Here is a 22,752-nt window from a genome sequence, read left to right as displayed (position 1 = left end):
AGACAATTCAGTAAATGAACTAACAACTAATTTTGAACAGATATCACCTATTCCAAGAACTTTATTACCAATTGATGGAAGAAACGAATGTAATCCAACCAAAATGTGTAATGAATATCATGATCAGAAAAAATTTGTTACTCCATCTGAATTTATACATAATAACAATTATTATCTTATAAATAATCAAAAGAACAAAATCAATAACAATAATAATATCACTGATAATACTACTCATAACAATTTAGTAGTTAAACAATCATTATTATCTAAACAAAATGATAATACAAAGAAAACAAATCATTTTGTTAATTATTTATTAGAAAATAATGAATTAAATCAAAATAATAATATGAATGAAAATAAAAATGATAATGATAATTTGCTATTATTTGATATTATGAATACATCATCATTGAATTCACCTTCATCTTCTATTTCATCAAAATCTGATTTAGACAATTGTAATAATAATACTAACTCAAATGATTATTTAACAAGAAAAAATTTTCAACAAAATATTTCTCTTAAAATAAAATCTATTCAAGGTAAATATAATTTTGGTAGATTGAATTTTCAAATGAAAATTATTTTTAATAGTTGAGATCGTGAGTCTATTGAAGCTAGACCTTCATGGAAAACTTGGAGGCACTGGACGGCCGTTTCATCCCAGTGTAGGACTCCCAAGCTCCAAGAGGTATTTCCTGGAGTCCTAGTGTGAAGTAGTGACCAGGTGGGTTCAACCAGGTCTGTTGTGAGATATCAACTCACTGAAGACATTGGTGAATGGTTGCTCAACTTCGTGGATCGGTTGAAGTTAGAGACTAACACCGTTGGATGCTGGATCAGTGCTAGCGCGCGAGACTAATAGGTTCTGGGTTGGAATCTCTTGAGGCTGGATCGTAGATGCGCACTGCTGATGAGTCTCACAATAGGACGGAACGGCCATCCAGTGCCTCCAGGTTTTCTATGGTGTTCTAGCTTCAATGGACTTACGATTTCAACTATAAAATTACTAAAATCTCCACAAAACTCCCTCCTGATAATTCAGTAAATATTCATCCTTCACCTTTGTATCTAATTTATTTGTAAATATTATTACTTTATTTAAAGAAATTTCAATCTTTTCATTCAATAACTGAAAATGAGATTATAAGATCTGTGTAATTAACCAATTATTTTCTATAAAATTATCTTGTTAATACAACGAAGGGTATGAATATATACCTTATTTCACTTACCGAGTTCATGTAAATATTAAGTCTTAAACAAGCAATATGGGATGTTGTAAAAATGATGTCATTTGAATAATATTTCTGCGAACTTCGGTTCGAAATGGTTTTCAATTATTCATTATTAACTGAAAGTGAAAAAGGATTTCTAATTTGACTGTAAACATTATCCGAACTATATTAAATTAAATAAAAATAAATAACTCATGATTTAACATGAATAATTCCATAATTATTCGCTAAATTCACTGATTACATATATATCTGAGTTCATGTGTCAATTAATGCTAGATGATCATTGAGAACCTGAGAGCACTGGATGATCTTTTCGTCCTTGTATGGGACTCCTCAGCAGTGAACGTCCACGATCTCGCCTCAAAAGATTTGAACCAAGGACCTATCGGTCTCCCGCGTGAACGCTTATCCTCTAGACCACTGAACCGGCATCTATCTGTGTTAGTGTCTACCTTCAACTAATTTCATGGACTGGTGGTTTAGCTTTAATTGATTGATTAACTCAACAATTAAATTACTGCAATCTACAAAAAATCCCTTCTGATTACATATATATTAAAATTTGAAAGTTTCATTAAATTAACTTTTTCAGAATTAAACGTGCTTATTATAAATGAATCTTGGCATATAATAAAATGTTTATTTGACATTAGATATTTTAAGCTATCTAAAAGAAGACTAGTAATGTTTTTAGGTTGCAATTTATATAACTGTATAGAAAAGCAGGCATTTTGTGTTTTAGACTGGTAACTATCAGAAGAATTATTTTACAAACGTTTGGTAACAAAAATATAGTGTTTTCTCTTTTTATTTCAGGGTCTAAGAAAGATCGAAATACTGAGGGTAGATGTCCAATAAGAGATTGTGATGGAACTGGACATGCTACTGGATTGTATTCATACCACAGAAGGTCAGTGCTTTCACAATGTTTATTAATTTCGTAGTAGAATAAATCGTTATTCTTTAAAAAAATACCAATCCACTTGTTACCCTGATTTCAGTTTATGGAAGACAATTCCGACTGATATTAAATAGATCTTAAACAAATGAACGAGGATAAGAACTATTGTTAAATGAATACCTTATTCTAGTAAGAACCTCACCATTAATAACAATATGACAAGCCTTGTCCTAAGTCAAACGAGATTTTAGACTAAGTTACTGAAAAATAAAATGATGTGTTTTAACGTAAAATATATAAACGTTTGTTGATGGAGACAGTAATAAACAAATTTACAAAACTAAAATTTATTACAATATCAATTTCGTACTTGAGATTCTTATAATATGCTCTTAATTCCTTAGATGCTTATATAATAATAGTGTTACAATACTATCTGAATCAACTCTGTTAGTTCTGGGATATAGATAGTAATTCATTCTTCTACAATCAGTTAATCATTACCTCAGTAGGTAGAAAAACTCACTACTAATTTAGTAATTAGTTAGTATTAGACTAAGCAATAAGTAATTAGTGATACATTTGATGTAGTTTATTTCGGTTGTCTATAAAAGGCTGTTTACTTATGTTCAATTAGATGATTATTGAAGTACCCATATGATCAATATTTACTTGCCGCGTAATAATTTCAGAAATGGTCATTTAGAAATCCCAAATTTCGATTATTTGCTTTTAATCTCGGTAAAATTAATTAACTGTCTTAATGATATCACTGAAGTGAATGATTATGTTTAGGATACAATAAATATGAGTGAAATGTTAGTATATAATCTATGTGGTAAGTCTTGCTTAATTTAATAAAAACTGCAAAAGAAGAACTTACCGTTAAATTTAAAAATATAATTATTACAAAGTATTTGTGGAAATTATATAATTGTTTATCACAAATGGATCTCAGCGATGCAATCGCTAAAAACGAGGGAAAACAGGACAGCTCTTCGTCCTAGTTCGGTATTACTCAGAAACTACTTCCAGAAGCTATGGCTCTCTTTACGAACGGTTAAAATTTAGACAACTGAGCTAGTATCCAGTGGTTCATATATTTAACTTCAATCAATTCGCGGTGCTGTGCAACTATCTAATATAATTAGTGGGTGAGGGACTAAAACTTATCATATTTGAACTTCATTGGTCAAGGGTTCTTACTATAACTTCAGTACTTACATTTTGAACTCAGTCGCTAGTCAGCACGTGATTATTAGATAATGTTAGGTTTGTCTAGATTGTGGAATTTAATAGTTGATATCACTGACTAGTTACTGATGGGGTCATGGATGCGTACTACTGGGGAGTCCTAATCCATAAAGAAATAACTTCTCGATGCTTCTTCGTTTACGATGGTTGTTTTGTTTAAGTCTCTCCGTGATATGAACTACAAAAATACCATGTAATTCAATAAGACCTGTCATCAATATGATACTACTACGAATAATAATGAATTGAAAATAAGTATAGCTCACAATTTTTTTAAATAAGACACTCGTTCTTAAACAAACCAATTCATATTTCTTTTGGGATGCTAAATAAACTTGGATAATTTAATTCACTTGGTGTTGTTTACTTGTATCACTCCACTGTCATTTAGGACTGCAATTGATCAGTCTCTTGTTAGCATATGTGCATCCTGTACAGACTGCCTCGATATTGCCTGAAGTTACAAGATTTATAAGCAATGATGAATAGTGGCAGTCCTAAATAACAATGGGAAGATACAAGTAAACAACACCAAGTGAATACAACTTTACCCCATTGCACAAGCAGGTGACTCTCAGAACTCAGTAGCTAAGTGGATAACGCGATGGCGTTTGAAGTGAACGGTACTGGATTCGAATCCCAGAGTGAATATCAAATCTGAGATGCAGGTACATCCAGCTGATGAGTCCCAGATAGGACGAAACGCGCATCCTAGATTCCATTGTTAGCCACTATCCATCTTTGCTTATAGAGCTTGGATAATTTAAGTTTATTAGTTACGGAATGATCTATTTTGTTTTTGAATATTTGCACACGATATCTACAAAATTCCACTTAATAATATCTATTGAGTGTTAGAATACTTTTCACAAAAGTTTTTTTATGCATTTCATCTCTACAAATTATTTTTATGGTCTGTTATCATTTCCTAAAAGACCTTCAAAAGAAATTAAAATCTGGTGAAATGTTTAACAATCGAATACATTATAGTTATCTTATAAGTGATCATCAATAATAGAACTGGATAGGTGACTAAACTTAATGATGAAACAGAATTTAACATTTATCTTTTGTGAGCATGGCTGGAATTCGAAATAGTAATACAGAAGTATGACATAAATCTTTTGAAACAACTCACTGTCTATATAAATTAGCATCAATACTTATTAATAGACTTTATAATCTTTTATTAACCGTATAAATTAATATAGCTTTCTACTTTTATTCTATTGCTTTTAGTGTTTCTGGTTGTCCACGAAAAGATAGAGCCAGTGTAGCAGGTAAGTGATTAACTCTTGTATAAATAAGTTAAATTTATTAAATATAAAACATTCCAATAAAATTATGAACCAGTCAACGAAATTCAACAATCTTGATAACCTTAATTTGAAAGAATATTTAGGCTTTAATAATAATTGGAAACAAAGCTAATCGAGTAACAATTACTTACTTACGCATGTTACTCATCACAGAGAAGCGTAAGCCGACTACCAGCATTCTCCATCAAACCCTGACCCAAGCAATCCTTTCCAGTTCTTTCCAGTTATAATTCATCCTTTTCATATCTGCTTCCATTTCCCAGAGTAATGTGTTCTTTAGCCTTCCTCTTTTCCGCTTCCCTTCAACATTCCAAACTGGCACTCACCTCGTGATGCAGTTTGGTGATTTCCTCAATGTATGTCCGATCCACTTCTAACGTCTTTTCCTAATTTCTTTTTCAGTTGGAAGTTGGTTTGTCCTCTCCCACAGAAAGCTGTTGCTGATGGTATCCGACCAGTGAATGTTGAGTATTCTGCGTAGATAGCTGTCTATAAATACTTGTACCTTCATGATGACGGATATAGTAGCTCTTCACGTTCCAGCTTCGTACAGTATAATTCACTGTCTTGACGTCCGTATTGAAGATTCTCACTTTGAGATTAGTTGAGAGTTATTTTGAGTTCCAAATGTTCTTCAATTGTAGGAATGTGGTCCTTGCTTTGTCGATCCTCGTCTTTACATCCGCGAATAACATTTAAGTTCATTTTATAATCTAGTCAAACTATTCAATGAAACCAAACCTGTGAGGACTTAAACTTCAGAAATTAGTGAACTTCTAATCCTATTAAAGATTTCAATCTAATAATGTATATGAAACAAATACCTTCTAATTTATTAGTGGAATACTATTACAACTTGTTTTTTGGTACTGTATAAAAGTTCAAGTTGATCTCGAATGAAACATTTAGGTTTGAAAAAAGTTAGAGATAGGTTACATCAATATACGTAAAAGAATTGTTCAATTCGTAAATTATAGAAACTTCTCCATGTGATGAAAAGTAAACACAGAACAATTTATTTTGACAGATTTATCATTAGGAATTGATTTGGTCACTTATTAAGTTAATCTCTATAAATAAGCATTTAGGATATATTAAGACTGATTTGTTGTGAAATTATTCAGAAGATTATTACAGAAATGATGTGAAAAGTTCTATTTGTGATCATTGATATTTCAAAAGCAATGAAATTGAAATCATGAACTGATAAATGTTAGACCATCATTTAAAACCTGGAAGCACTGAACGGCCATTTCGTCCTATTAAATATAATCATTATTTTATTCACAACCTTAAACTAATTCATCATAAATAACAAAATCTCTGAAAAGAAAGAAGATTATCACTATTTTATTCATATTCACAGTATTTGATTTCAAGGTGTTTAACTTTGTTTTATTCTATTCGACTATAAATTAACAATATCTAGTTTATAACATTGAATAGGAATATATTTCCTTGAAAAAGCTTGGACCAGATTGCCAGGCGAAACGTTGGATTTACTTCAAATTCATTCGCTGAGATTTTACAAATATATTATTCCTACTTAATGTCTTACATCGACTCGGCGTCCAAATACTGTGAAACTATTCGCCCTAATTTAGACGAAAGTTCTTATGTCTACTTTACAGCATTATAAATTTTAAATCTCAACTCCCTTTTATTGAAAATTAACTTTGTCACTTCATTTTTTACGTTTGATAAGCCAACATGAAATAAACTTATTCAGTATTTCTATGATAAACTTAACATTTCCTCGAATAGTAAGAGATTAGTTAGTTTTGCTAATCGATTTTATCCTAGAAATTTTATTAAACTTATTTATGATTGCTTTATTTTCACAATCATATACATTCTATACTGTCAATCAACAAATACTGTTTAATCCAATGAGTAATTCAGATTAGTATCATAACTGATACAGGTCTATTTATCCTGGCTACTTAATGTGGTATGTGCTACTTATAACGACATAAGTAGTATATAAGCTAGTCAGGAATAGAATGTCTAGGAACAGAAGGTCGAGAAGGAAATAATGGGAACAGAAAACAATTGTTATGGAAATGTAGGAACAACGAAGTGTGAGATGATTGACTGATATTCGCAAAAGAAACAGTCAAGTTTGAGACAATTGATTGACATTTCGCAAATGAAGTATTTCTTGTATGGTTCTTATGTTTTATTAAGATATTCTGTAATTTTGTGTTCAGATACATTCGGTGGTCCTCACTTGTGTTCTCGTTTGTTACACTTATTAGCTCATATATTATGATGGAAATACGAATAAATATATATTCTACAACTGTATATTATCTAAATTTCATAATGTAGTACCGAAATTCTTTTTAGACAGTTTGTTAACTTAAGCAAAAACAGAAATATCATTTCATTCATATGAAGTTTTGAAAATCAACTTTTTTTACATGTTCATTGTCAAACTACTGCGTTTTCTTTACACTATAAAGACTAGTGAAGATTACTTACAGTGAAGCTAATAAACTGAAACACCAGAGATATCCCAAACTTTAAAAAAACATCTATTCCATAATCATTTGTTTATGATTGTTCGACAGTTGCAGTTAGTCCGCAACGAAAATAAAAATCTAAATATATAAACTTTTATCGCTCCAAATATATTCTGAAAAAACAAAAAAACGGTTTCAAATCTTAGATTATCATTTTTAAATACCCACCTACATACCAATACAACTTTCCTGATATAAAATCAGTCAGCATCTAGTTTATCAACTTATCTAGTTTAATACAGATGTTTTCTAGTATAAACCTTAAATAAATAAATAATAATATTAACAAGAGATTGGCATACAAACTAGGCTAAATCTGTCATAATTCGACCTAGTTTAAACAGTCACACACTAAGAAATCTTATATATACATATACATATATAGCTAATTTGACAGTAACTACCAATTTTTTGAACTAAATTTCTTAAGTATTAAAAGTGAAACAAAATTACCATGAACTAATTGACTGCTATTATTGTGTCTTAATAGAACAAACACTATAAAATGAAGTCTTAAACATCGTGATAAGTAGATGCACCTGTTAATACTACTATTTTATATATCTGTATAGTATAAGTAGTAAGAGTTGAGATTAATATATATTTCTGGTAGAATTACTTGCATAATGATATATTCCTTCTTCTTTTTGGTATAAAGTGAATAGTTTTTCTTTTGTTCTAATCTTTCTTGTTATTTGTAAATATATATATCTGCATTACCACTTTTGGCAATATGAAATCTCTCATTAAAAATGGTAAACAGAATCAAGCAAATATTCTTTTTTCTTAATAGTTATTAAGAAAACTAATCGGAAAGCTTTTGGAGGGTGAAAAAAAGAGAATTACTAAGCAAAATTTTTTGTTCATCTTTTCAAATTAGAGAAGATAATTGGAAAATTGGACACGCGACTTCATTTTTATTTCTAATCAGTGAACTAGTCTTTAAATTGGCTTTAATTAAACATTTTTTGGTATGTGTTGTTTGTATGGATACCTGTTAGTAGATTTTTGCTTTGCTTAAAAAGAAAAACCATATTGATAAGATTTGATTTTTTTTCTTTTTTACTTATTCAAATGTGTACACTAGTTATAAAGATATAAGTAGTATGCAAATAGATTAAAGATATATGGAACTTAATAACTAATTTGAAAAACCACGTGTATGTTTAGACTAGAGTTAAGAGAGAGAGAAGAGAAAATAAGAAATTAATGTTGTTCAAAATATAAAGTATTAAGGAATTCATAATCTTATCACAATTCTGTAGAATAGTACCACATGTTATATAGTTAATCAAATACAATAAGATATATATTATACCCTATGAAAAATTTATTCATCCATATGTGTAATATTTGTATGGATGTATAGCTGTTTGTTCACTTATTATAGTTTATACGAAGTGAATATCATCATAATACATAATAATAACTAAAAGAATATCCACATATGTTACAACAGGATAAGATAACGCTTAAAGAAGTAATCTTTATGGCAAAATCAAGTTCGAGGACTATGAAAAATTAGTACTTTTTTGAAATATTCTAACCAATCTATCTTTAAACTTATCCTCCATTAATGAGGTAAGATGAATAAAAATATAGTAAATAATAAACTAATTCACGAGAACCTCTTATTTGAACAAATACAGATGAAATCCATTTTTATACTGGTTGTTTGAATCTCCCCATTCATGTTTAGGACTGCTATTGAGCAGTTTCTTATTAGCACATATATATCCTGTATGGATTGTCTCGATAGTGCCTTATGTCACAATCATTATAGGCAGAGATGGATGGTAGCTAGCACTGGAATCCAGGATATGCGTTTCATTCGAATGACGAGTACCTGACCAATACAATGATAAGTAAATACACTAAACCCAATAGTTTTATACAGAAACCTAATTGTGATATGTTAGTCAAATGTATTAATTCATTTTAACTATTAATCTCAACTTCATTATGTACATTAGAAAACATTGGGTAGATTGTTATAAATGAATTAATATATTTGTAATATCCCAATAAGTAGAAAAACTAGATTTTCTAACGTTTCGTGACTCGGTTTAAGTCACTTCTTCAGAGAACAAATAACCGAATTCACATTAATCCACGTTTAAATAGTACAACGGAACAACACGAATATTATTCTCTATAGAGAATAAAATTTATTAGTATCTATTTTATTTAAATGTTCTATGAATTGCTATAACTGACAAGTAACACTTTGTACAGAAATAAAATTCCACAGTAAGTAGATCTTCTTCAGTATGTAGATCAATTAAAAAGGAATATGTGTATAATTCATTTTTGATATAAAAAGTCAACTAGTTCATAATGAGCCAATACAATCTTTAATAATGAAATAAACAACTGACTCATATTATCATGAACTGTTTAATAGTTAGCAAAAATTAAAAGTGTAAATTTTCACGGAACAACGTTTTGTAAATTATGTGTAATAGTATTTTTATTCAGATTTGTCAGTGAATTTTGCACAAACCACAGTGTTCTTCATTTTCACAATAAGTTTCATCATTAATTAATGTTACTTGAAAAGCCATAGAACCAATGAATTCCACTAGGTAGCCCAGTGGTATTGTGATCATTGTAAAACCTCAAGTTATTATGTTCGGTTTCGTATGAGGTTATTTGTACCTACTACTGAAAAGTTTCAAAAGGGTATGAAACAGCTATTTAGCTATTTTTTCTAAGCTATGTCTGTTTATAATGATAGTTACCTTAAACTTACTCAGAATCTTCACTTTAACTCTAGATTTTATTTTCATGCAACTCATTAAGATCTAACAGTGTTGATCGGTGAAATATTAAACATCAACATAAATATTCTTCTAAAGTAAATGATTAATAAGAAATGATCCTTTTTGTCTAGCAAAAACACAAATACATACCGATTTAAAATGTATCCAGTTTTAATGTTTATTTATTTTATAATTTAACCAACGAATTCAACTGAAAAGATACATTTTATCTTCATACTATATTATATTGTTGACAGATCATGATTATTTTATTGTTAAGATTTGATACATATTATATATAATGCGTAGTGAAGTCATTCTACTATATATGATGGACTAAATCCTAATAAGTGAATAACTAGTTTTCACCTCCTTACTGAGGATTATATGTTTATGTCTAGGTGTTTGCTAAAACCTGACAAATCACATATGTATACTATATACATACTATACTATATAAAAAAAGAAAACTACCATTCATATTATTAAGTAAACATTTGTTGATGAAAAATAAAGATGATTGTGGGAAGGAAAAAGGAAATAAAAAAGTAGAAAAGGAAAAAAAAATAATAATATAATTTCATACTTCATACACAATTGAATGTAAACAATGGTACATGGAACTATCTTCACGTTAGTAACTAATCTTTCTACTGGAATCTTAGATTTCTCAAAGAGACGAACATAGTTGATCTAAATTTTTTTGTTTATGTAGAAGACACGAAAAAATAATTATTCTTGTGTGCTAAATGCAATGTACAAACTGTTATTAGTTGTCAAGGTATCTAATTTCATTGTGTAAGTCTGTGGTTTTAGATTGTAGGCATGCGAATTAGTAGAACTGATCATCTGTAAAAAGAAATGTAGAAAAGATGAAGAAGAAAAAAAAACTTCACGTTGATTTTTATCACAATCTGCAGAAAATATATAATCAGTTATATTTATTCGCATTGTTTACATAATTGATGCACATAGTTAAACTGTTGTTCAGCATTACCTCCCAGGTGTAACTATGACTTTGGTTAGATAAGAATCTATTATTTAACTTCTCGTCAACATGTATTAATAATGATGATGACGATGATATTGATGATGATGATAATATGTTTGGAATAAGCAGTATGTCACAAACATGACAACTGTTCAGGTAGACATTTAAAATACAATACAAAATCAGTGTTTGAACAAAACATAATTTTTGAAAGTTTTTTTGGGTAATTTCACGCTTGACTACTCTTTTGTTTTATTATTTATCTGTAGTTTTGTGAATCACAAAGGTAATTAAAGTATTTACTAAGTAGTCAGTATATATAGATCATTGGTTTTTCAGGTTGAAGTTTGTGCTAATGATGTCGTTCAGAAGAACGATGAAAGCTCCACGACCAAACCATCGAGCTCAGAGAGCAACACCCTATCAAAATCATTGGTCTTTATTACTTAAGTCATCATTATAATAATTGTAGAATTCGGGAACGCTTTTACTGTGTAATGTATTTAAAAATAGAAAGTAGATATGAAAGTTACAATCAGAATATCTCATATAATCAATAGTATAAGAACTTTTGACATTGATCGTTACAAAATTATCATTAGCATTGTAAGTAATTATTTAGCATTTGTAAATCATATCACCAAGCTACAATCTATTACTTTTCATGTTTAACTTGTATGTTTCACAAGTATTCACTACATAGTTTAAATAATAAATACATACTGAATGTAGTTTATCTGATTTTCCTAAAACTAGTTATATAATAGGAAAAGACTTGGTGTATTTATTATAACTCAGAAGAAACAACTGACATTGACCTGTGAAATGTCAGATATTAAAATTTTCTACCCATTAGGATGTTGAAAATTCTATGTTGTTACTTTTCAATGTACTCAATTCATCTAATTCTAAATTCATTTAACATTTATATCAGAAGGGTTTTTTGTGGATATTATAGTAATTTTATTAGTTGAGATCATGATTCAATTGAAGCTAGATCACCATGGAAAACCTAGAAGCAGTGGACGGCTGTTTTGTTCTATCGTGGGACTCCTCAAGAGGTAGTTCCTGGAGTTCTAGTGAGAAACAGTGACCAGTGGAGTTCAACCGGCTTTGTTGTGGGATAGTAACTCACTGAAGATAATGGTGGACGTTGGCTCAATTTCGTGGATTGTTTGAAGTTAGACATTTACATCGTTGGATGCCGACTCAGTAGTCTATAAGAGTCCCACAATAGGACGAAAAGGCCGTCCAGTGCTTTCAGGTCATTTAACATTATCAATCCAAAACTAATTATGATATTCAAAAGGTAATTGGAGTTTATTTTTGATTTCGCATTAAAATATAACATTAATATTTAATTTTTATCATTTTTTCTCTTTTGTTTGATTCATAGAACTGGCTCTCTACCATCAAACTTTACATTGTCCAACTCCAGGATGTACCGGTAGAGGACATGTTAATAATAATCGTTCATCTCATAGAAGGTAAGCAAATCGCTAAGAAATTTATAAATAGATGAATATATATATATATATATATATATATATATATATATATATATTAATCGTATTATAATCATATTTTAGAATTATAATCTATAGCTTACTAAAAATTGAACATTTATGTTTAAGAATATTTTAGTAGAGTCGTTAACTATAGAATATCTGACATTTAATACTAATCACATTGATTATTTATAAAAATAAGTCGTCCTAAAAGTTCATTTTAAGTAATAATTAAATTCGATTTTGGAAAATAGGTTGTAAAGTTCGATCAACTCAGCACACTCTTGAAGAGTTCCAAAATAGGAGTAAACAGCTGCTCAATACTTTCAAGTTCTAAATAGCTGTGGAACTTTGTTTGACTCATGATGTTAGTAATATTTGACCATTTCCTTAAACCGCCAAACTGATTTTTCTTTTTAATCATAAAACAGCATTGGAACATTTGATTTAAAATTTCAGGATTTTCTGTCATCACTTTGGGTATTAAATGTTTCAATTTCATTACTGTCAGAAGAACATGATGATTGCATGCATTAACATTCTCATTCTTTTTATTTTTCGGTGCGTCACAGTATCTAGACTCACAAAAGTTGTAGTGAGTCAATTATGAAAGGTTTAGTTTCAATGGAGTTTTCTCATAGATGATTGTTTATTCATATTTAAATTTTACCTTAGTTTATTTACCTTGTTATTCTTCTTCATTGTAAATGAATTCGTACTGACAATAATAAAACTAGTTAGTGAAATCGGAATCTTGTGTAAATAGGTAGGATAGATATTAGTTTAATTATAAACATTTTAATATTATCATATTAAACATTCGAAGTAAGATATGACTGATTTTTAGACAAATATCCTGTAGTTCTAGATAAAGGGCTTTGATTTTTTTCAGGACAATCAAAAGTATGGTAGATAGTTAGCTGTGATAGTGAGCAATGATTTCGTCATATAGCCAATAACCAGAAGATCAGTGGTATGAATGTGATTTTACGTCTAACAAAATATAAAGGTTCTTTTTTCCGTTTCGTAATAGTTCGTATAAATGCATTGATAAACATTTTAAACTAGGATAAAATTACGTTCACTTGGTGTTGTTTACTTGTATCTTCCCATTGTTATTTAGGACTGCACACATGCCAACAAGAGACTAAACAATTGCAGTCCTAAAACTCAATGGGGAGATTCAAGCAAACAATACCAAGTGAATTCAAACTTCACTCCACTGCACAAGTAGGTGGCTAACAGGACTCAGTAGCTAAATGTATAACGCGATGACATTTGAAGCGAACGTTACTGGGTTCGAATCCCAGAGGGAACATCAAATCTGAGATTCAGGTACATCTAGCTGATGAGTCCCAAATAGGACAAAACGCGCATCATGTATTCCACTGCCAGCCACTCTCCATCTTTGCTTATAAAGCTAGGATAAAATTGTTTCAGTTATTATTTAGTTTTATCGTGCATTGTAATGAACCTTGGACATTATTGATGTCATCTACATATTTTATCATACAAATCGAGCGTACAATATATTTTTATAAAAATTTTAAATACTGAGTCCATATGACCGTTAAATATAATGTCCAATTAATTAAGTTTGAATATGGAGCTTACATAATATAGTCATTAAAAAGTCTTAATCTTCTTGTAACTTTATATTTTATTGTATAGTGTTGGTGAATTTTTAATTCATTAAAACAAAGAAAAATGTTCATCTTTATCTTTTTTTTATATAAATATTAATAATTCAGTTTGCTTTATTCACTTTTATGCTCAACATATTCAAATATTATTCAGATTATATGTTAAACAAAGTGATATCCAAGCCCTAGAGATAGATTTATTTCCCTTGTGTACAAGTCTTCATATATGTTCACGTATAACATATCTTTGTAGTATATATATATATATACAACCTGTTAGATTAAACACATAACTTAAATAAAGACAAGTATATCATACTTTGCTGTTATTTCATATCTCAGAAGAAGAAAAAATACTACCATGTGGGTAGAATTTGAATGAGAATCAGTCTCCACCCCCCGTTTTCTATTTATATGTTTATATATCTAGATATATCTCTTCATAATTCATAAACTGTCAGTAAGGTAATATCATAAAACAGTAGCAATATACATTTTGTTGCGTCATTTATGACATTATATACAGACATATATATATTTTAGCATGAGAACTTATGAAATTTTATGTTATTGTGTGACATGAAACCAACTCTCGTATACACATATACACTTCAAAAGAGGCATGAGTTAGATACTCAGAGGAAATGAGAGTTTCTTTCAAACCAAAGTCAAATTAACTCAATTTTGATACAACAACAAAAAAAACTCTATTCATTCTCTAATTTTGATGTTATAATCCCAATGGATTAGAGTTGTTAAAAATCAAACAACCATTTTCAGTTGTACAATGAATTAGTTGTATATATGTATATATATAATTAAAAGGAGAAGATATATCATTTTATGAATAAGTTTTACAGTTTTAGAATAATATAATGACTGAACTAACAAATACTACTTAAGTAATATATTTATTAATTTACTCCTTTTAATAACCTTTATTCCCATTGTTTGTTTGTTCGTTAATTTCAATTAAATCATTCGAAACTTTTAATTTATGTTAAATGGAGGTAGGTAGCATTTTGATTTTATGATAATAATTCACAAAGACAGAAAAAAAAATTAACTTAGATAAAAGGTATAAATTCTATTCATAAGTAGTTTTGGAAAAAGATAAATCCATAGTATTGTAGTGAACGAGGATACAATTGGGGATCAAATTACAGAATATCTTAGTAAAACGTGAGAACCATACAGTGAATACTTCATTTGCAAACTGTCAATAAATTATCTCAAACTTGACTGTTTGTTCTGCAAAATCTCAATCAATCAATTCAGACTTCATTGTTCTTTCGTTTCCACACCAATCATTCTTTGTTTTCGTTCTGTTTCCTTCGATCTTCTAAACCTTATGCCACCAGACATTCCATTTTCGACTGATGATACATACTACTTATATATGTCGACATCAGTAGCACACACCATAGTATGAATGTTATAGTCATCAATAAGGATTGAAATAGTCTACATAAATGAATAAAAGTATACCATTTAGATGTATTTTACAAACATCCAACATTTTAACAGTAATTAGGTATCTACGTTAGAATACAATATCGTTGGTAAATGTGTTTAGATATAGTTCTATTAGGGTGACTAAAACAAACTTTTATAGTTCAATAGATAGCTCGGCATTTTAATTAACACCGATATTCCTGCTTTTACATACAAAATACTAAATCAAACGATGAAATTTTATCTGTAAATTGAATTTTTCATTTTAACTTACATCATAATTACTTAGTGAATGTTAACTAGATTGTAGTGAATTTTTTACAGAAAATTTTAGTTATAAAACTTTACAAACTAATCATCAATGCTAATGTTGTCAGTACAACCCATATCAAGGCATATCATAACTAAAAATATCCATAATCAGGGATTTTAGTTATGTTTTTGTTCAAGAAATTCCGAGTTCTAAATAATTTTTCTAGATTGTTGTCTACTTCCATCATATACATTAAGATATAAATAAAGGTAAATCGTTTCTATTATTGGGAGAGCTCGTTTTCTTGTCACCAATGAGTTATGGATTAGTAACTAATTTGACATGTTCCATCCTCTAGAGTTTGTTAAATCTTACTAATAATACTTGTGAAGTAGCTACCATGTGGGCTGGGTGTCATTTCTATCTTCATCACTGAATGATGAAGTTCCGGACAGATAGAAGAGAGTTAGATTCATTATTATTGCAGATTTCCTTTGTTAATGCGGGCTAACCTGTAAGTAGCCTAGCTCTAACACCTCTTACATCGGATACATGACCGAATAAGTAATTTAGTGATAACAGTAGAAAGCAGCAACGCAAACTGCAGTTCTAGATACGCAAAATAAAACCTATCTGAAATCACCACTTGCTTTCCTGAGGTCTAAAATTTTTTGGATAGGTTTCGTTTGGGACATGTGGCCCAGCTAATTCGAGAACATGGAATCCAGTTGATTCGTTCCACAGGTCTATTCTTGATCAATATTTTTGAAACCTTGTAAATTAAAATCATATATTTTCACCTGTTACAATAATTAATCCTGAAATCACATTTGATCTTCCATTTTACATATATATATGGTAAATGGCCATTAATTAATTTCTCACTAATCTGTGCTTTGATAATACTCAACTACTCATATACTTATGGAATAGATTATACCAGTTATGTTGTACAGTGTCTAATTATATAACTTTGTACAAAAATTAAAGTCACAGTTTCATGACTTTTTTATTTCATTTGGATAATAAATTACCAATTACTTCAGGCTGTCTATTACCAAGTTACAAAATGTAGAAGTTTTCAGATTTAACTCACTTATCCAGAATCCTTATTTTTTCAGAATAAATGGATTATAAGTAATGTATTCACGGAAGCATGTATTGTCCTGTTTATGACTCATCAAATGAAAATACTTGCATATCCGTGATGATGATCCTTTTTGTACTTGGATATAGTGCAGTTTACTTCAAGTGCCAACTCTTTATCTACTGAGCTACTGAGTTCAGATAGCCAGCAACTCGTCCAACTTCTATGATGTTTATATCATTATCATTTAATATATGTGGAGATAATCAGGACAAGATTCACAATGTGAACTAATTCTAATCAAGATTCATTCCTGAATATCAACAACGGTATTATTCATACTCCTACTAATAATGATAGAAACATCATCACAAACTCCGTCATGAATTAAAATCTTAATGTGAATATCAATAATAGTATATAGATATCTTCACTTAGTAAGTCATAAGCGTGACTCTTATTTTCCATCGGAGAAATCACCATCTTTTAATATGAATTTTTAAAATTCTATTGTCACTTTTCATTGTCTTCTACAGGAAATCACTTTCAAGTTCACTGTAACACATATTTTGATAATATAATAATCTTTCTTAAACAATGATTAATTGACCGACAATAAGTGTTACTGAAAAACTACTTTCATGACACACTGCCTGTGTCAAGTAGTTTTTTTCTGTTCTATCTCTATAACTATATTAATTGTCACTCTCATTTATGATAGTTTATTTACTAAAAGTGTGAAATGTATACTTCAATATTTTCCCAGATTTTTTAAATATGCCAATATTTTGATTGATTGATTTATAACAGTTTTTCTGGTTGTCCTCTGGCAAGTCGAAATAGAAGCAGACAATCAAAGAGGCCATTATCACCACAAAGTAAGTCAATATCAAAATTAGTAAGTTCTTCTATTTTCTTTATATATACAGTTTTATTTTGACTATTTAACTTAGGAAATTTAATCATCAAAACATGATTTTTATGCGAAGTAAATGTGGAATTAATATATCAGTGTAATAATTATAGATCTGTATTATAGAAACTTTATGAAATAGTTTCGGTCAACTACGTTGTATGGAAGTTGACAACATCAACATATCGACCAGAATTATTGTCCTAACTAGCAGTTAAATTCTTTTCAGATTAGAATAAAGTTAATGTCTAAGGATCCAAGTCATAGAATGCCGACTTCCCTGTGAAATTACAGACTTCATTCACCTTACCAATTCTGAATCGTGTATTCGGTTTGATATGCAAACAGTCTCCATCCGTAACAATCAACAAAAGTATCTAATGTTCAACAGGACTTTTCGTGTCATAATTATTTAGTGGGATACTTTGATAACTAGTGTCTTTAGACAGTATTCACGAGACTAAATAAAACCACATATCTTTTCTTATCTGAGAAAGACGTTCTCGGTATAGCACTGATTTACAGTTTATTGTAAAGGGATATGAAGGCAAGGATTGATAAACAAAGGGCAGCATTTTTATAATTAATTCTATAATGAAACTGAAAACAACTGTCAACCAACCTCAAAGTCACTGTCACCAATACGAACGTCAAAACAGTTCTACCGCATGGGGCTGAAGCTTCAAGAACTAATCCAACCATCATCATCAAAAAGATACAAATACTTACAAACAATTGTCCACACAAGACACCCAGTATTCGTTGACTGGATACCATCAGCAATAGCCTAGTGCGGTTGAGAACAAGCCAGCTTCCAGATGAAGAGGAAATTAGGAAAAGACGATGGAAGTGGATAGGACACACATTGGGGAAATCAAACTGTATCATGATGCAAGCACTAACTTGGAATCCTGTAGGCAAGGAAAGCAAATAAAAGAGGAAGGTCAAACAACATATTGAGACGAGAATTTGAAGCAGACATAGAACGAATAAATATAAAGTGGAAGAAACTGGAAGGGAATACCTGGGAGAGCGTTCAATGGTGAATGCTAGTGAGCGGCCTATGCTCCTCCACGACGGGTAACAGGTGTAAGTACGCAAGTAAGTTAAGGGACTCATTTAAAATACTATGGACGAATTCATAATCTCTAATTGTTAGATGTACATCGTTTTTAAAAGTGAATATTTCGATTTTATTTAAAAAATAAAATCGTTTCACAGCATTTCAATGATATTTCATCTTTTCATCGTTTATTTTTCCTGATAAAGAAATTGAAACACGGCATAAATCAAATCACTTTGGAGTGAATCATGAAAGTAATGCATCGTTTTCTAAAAAAATTCACCAATCAAGTAGTTTAAACAGTAAACTTAATCCATGTAATTCATCACTTTCAACGTTATCCACATCATCGTTACCATTGTCTGATTTCATTAAACAATCACAACCATTTCAAGGAATTCCTCCAACAGATTTACTTGCGAACTTTCCTCTTAAAAATATGATTCATACTGAATCAATAAATTCAAACAATTTGGTCAATGAGTTCTCTGATTCTTTTTCTAAATCGCTTTATAACTTGCTACCTAACCTCATAAATACACCACAGTTTTCAACTTTATTCAACTGTTCAACCACAATTGCCAATAATGACATTAATATGGCTAACTTATATCATAACTCACAAACTCTCTATCCCATGCTTAATTCATCTTCATTAATTAATAACAATAATAATGATTCAAATATGAAAGAGTCCTCACCATTGTCAAATATTTTAGAAAAGTCAACTTCTTTAAAACCTGAAGATATGAATTTCCCAAAATGTTTGAACAATGCTTCATACAATTTAAATTTACCACGATGTGGTATACTTCAGGATTCTTTCATGTATCATAAACAATATAGGGGTAAACACTTAATACCAACAAAATTAGTTGATACTGATCAAAATATTATCAATAATGCAACATCTGAGAAATCAAATGTATTATCACAAATTAATTATAGATCAGAAAATGTTTCAGTAAATGACAATAGTTTCCCAATAAATCAATATTCACTATCACCAATGATTGATTCATACACAGATTTAAACAAAAATTATTCAATATCTAATTCCATATGCATTGAAAATAAATCAGAATGTCCAATTGATTTATCTGTACATTCAAAGAATCAATTAGGAAATAAAGATAAAATGTAATTATTAAGTAATATGATTTGATTATTGTTTTTTATAAAGAACTTCTAAAGTTAGATTCTATAATTGGGCACATATTTTCTTGGTCAAATTAAACTCTTCAATAAAAAATAGATTTAATAATTTTAATCGCTGAACTACTCACAGATTAAAGTTTCAGTACAAAGCAATTTTAGCTTTTCAATTTTTTCAGAATAATGTTATTAATTAAAGCATTATGCATCGGTTTAATCTTTAACGAAGGGACTGTATCATACAAATGATAATACTTAGACACTTATATAAAATCACTCGAGGGGACAGCTTTGCTTTTCTTATGGTATTTAAAAGTTGGTTGAATGCTGATCAGAAAAAATACCAAGACAAATAAATAGCTACTTAATAATACACTACTGGAAATCTACCATTATAAATCCAAGCTCATTTTCAAGTATTTTTGGCAATATATATATATAATGTATACTGAATATTATCAGAAGGGGGTTTTGTGGAGATTTTAGTAACTTTATAGTTGAATTTACGAGTCAATTGAAGTTAGACGACCATGGAAAACCTAGAAGTTCTAGTGAGAGGCCATAATCAGTAGAGTTCAACCAGGTCTGTTGTGAGATAGTAACTTGCTGAAGACAATGCTGGACGGTAGGGCGATTTCATGGATTCATTGAAGTTTAACATTAACACTGTTGGGTGCCGGGTCAGTGGTTTGAATCCCGCGGGCGAGACCGTGGATGCACACTGCTGAGGAGTCCCATACTAAGACGAAACGGTGGTGATCTAGCCTCAATCGACTCGTGAATTCAAATGCAAAAGTATAATGAACAGTTTGATAAGTTCTATCTTAAGACCAAATAAATTGTGTCAAACTGTTATGTAATAACAAAAGTATGAGAGTGAAATAATACTTCTGAATCATGGTACCTTTTCGTCTACAATAATAAATCTGATTGTGAAATTAGCTCAGTTTATTAATTAAATGAAAGGAACAAATAATGAAGCATTATATGATTCAACATAAATATTATATAAAGTACAGATAATTAAGGACAATCCAGTTTGTTTCTCAGCGGTTCTCTAACTAATAATACTTCTCGACGAAGATGCTCCAATATTTCGATAAAATTATCTAGAAGTTAACGTCAGTCTATTTATAGGGTGTTAGCTTGTATTTCCAATATTTTCGTTTAGGAGTGAAGAGTATAAAAAGTTCTCTTATGTTTCTATCCAAAACTGTTGGTCATAAAATAAGGAAATTAATGAGTAGGATACTTTATCATTTGTAAATATTTTGAAAGACAAAATAAATGAAATTGTAACTTCGGATTGTAATTGTTTGTATATGATTTACTTTCTATCCTGGTGTTTTTCTGAAATTTAGACAGAATCGTACAAGATCACCTTTAAAGGCTGCTAATGGGTTTGAAATGAATGCATATAATTGATCATAATCCTCATGAATACGTTTTTCTACTCGTTTTGTACTTTGGGAGTCCGTCTTACAACCAGTTGTTCATGTTTCTTTCTATGTGGTCAAGAAAAGTTTATGAGATGCAACTAAATTCTCTACTCGCACACTAATGAATTACATCATTATACACATTTACCATTGCATTTGTACATTTTAGTGGCTTCCTCTTTAGTTTAAATAACTAGTTAATTAAAGTAAATATGTGACTTAAAGCAAAGTAAATAATTGTGTGTAGTTGACTGATGTTACATTGAAATGACTCAGTCCTTTTTGATTATACAACTTTCTTCCAAGTATTGGTAACTAAATTGTGTTTATTTAAAATAATTAACAAATCCATGTATTTATTCATCATTTATCCGTTTTTCTTCAGTCTCAATACTTGTGATAGTGTGCCAACGAACAAAGTAATTGGTCGATCATTTGAAATCGGTAATCTATGCCCGGAATTACATGAATCTAAAAAAGAAGTAAAAAATTTGTCTTCAACTATGAAAATAATGAATTCAAACAACGCTAATATCATAGCCACTTCTCATCCCACTACTATTAATAGTTTTGCAGATATGCATAATTCAAAAAATTTAATGAGTATATCATTATCTCTAAACTCCAATAGTTTTATAGATGGAACTGTCTCATCAGTTGATGTCTATTCAAATAAGAAACATATTTATGCAAACAAAAAGCATTCTACTAACATGGGATGTATAAATCTATTACAAGGAAGGTCAGATTTCGAAGCAGCAAACGTTCTTTTTGCATTCAACTAGGAATTTATGAGAGATATGCACGAAACCAAAAGATTTTCACTTCCAATAATAACTAAATGAAGGTAACGGAAATCACAGTACTTTTTATAAAATCACCATATTTTACATGTATATTTTTAGCATTAAATCTATAGGAAATCAGATATAATATACACAGTTACTGAGTTATTTGGCTTTATGGACATATAGTAAATGTAAAAATAAGACATTATTGATATTACTACTTAGCCTATTCTTCCAGTTAGTTAATGACGAATAATTTGTTACTGGGAGCGTGTATTCATTGTGCTAATCATTTTCGCTGCATATTTCATAAGTAAAATTACATTTCTGTTCGTGTTTCAGATATATGATTCCTGGGAAATAAAGAAACATTACTCCTACCAGCCACTCCTAGAATTGCTTGAAGGGACACTAAAAACTGGTAGCCTACAAATAAATCTCTCAGATTA

At 29.8% G+C, this 22,752-nt stretch overlaps 1 protein-coding gene across 1 annotated transcript; it reads left to right on the top strand.

Annotated features, from left to right (window-relative positions):
* Positions 1 to 400: 400 nt before the first annotated feature.
* Positions 401 to 22,300, top strand: Smp_168610 (putative myelin transcription factor 1, myt1; the record flags this gene model as incomplete). Its single annotated transcript, XM_018789782.1, has 7 exons — positions 401 to 548; positions 2,064 to 2,157; positions 4,642 to 4,682; positions 12,396 to 12,486; positions 17,756 to 17,823; positions 19,128 to 20,061; positions 21,901 to 22,300. The coding sequence occupies 7 exons, from the start codon at positions 401 to 403 to the stop codon at positions 22,298 to 22,300; spliced, it is 1,776 nt and encodes a 591-aa protein (XP_018655191.1).
* Between the last annotated feature and the right edge of the window lie 452 nt (positions 22,301 to 22,752).

Source organism: Schistosoma mansoni, chromosome W (genome assembly GCF_000237925.1).
Source record: "Schistosoma mansoni strain Puerto Rico chromosome W, complete genome".
NCBI classification, from domain to species: Eukaryota; Metazoa; Platyhelminthes; class Trematoda; order Strigeidida; family Schistosomatidae; genus Schistosoma; species Schistosoma mansoni.
The sequence above is the reverse complement of the archived record's forward strand: the minus strand, read 5'-3'. Positions and strand labels throughout refer to the sequence as shown.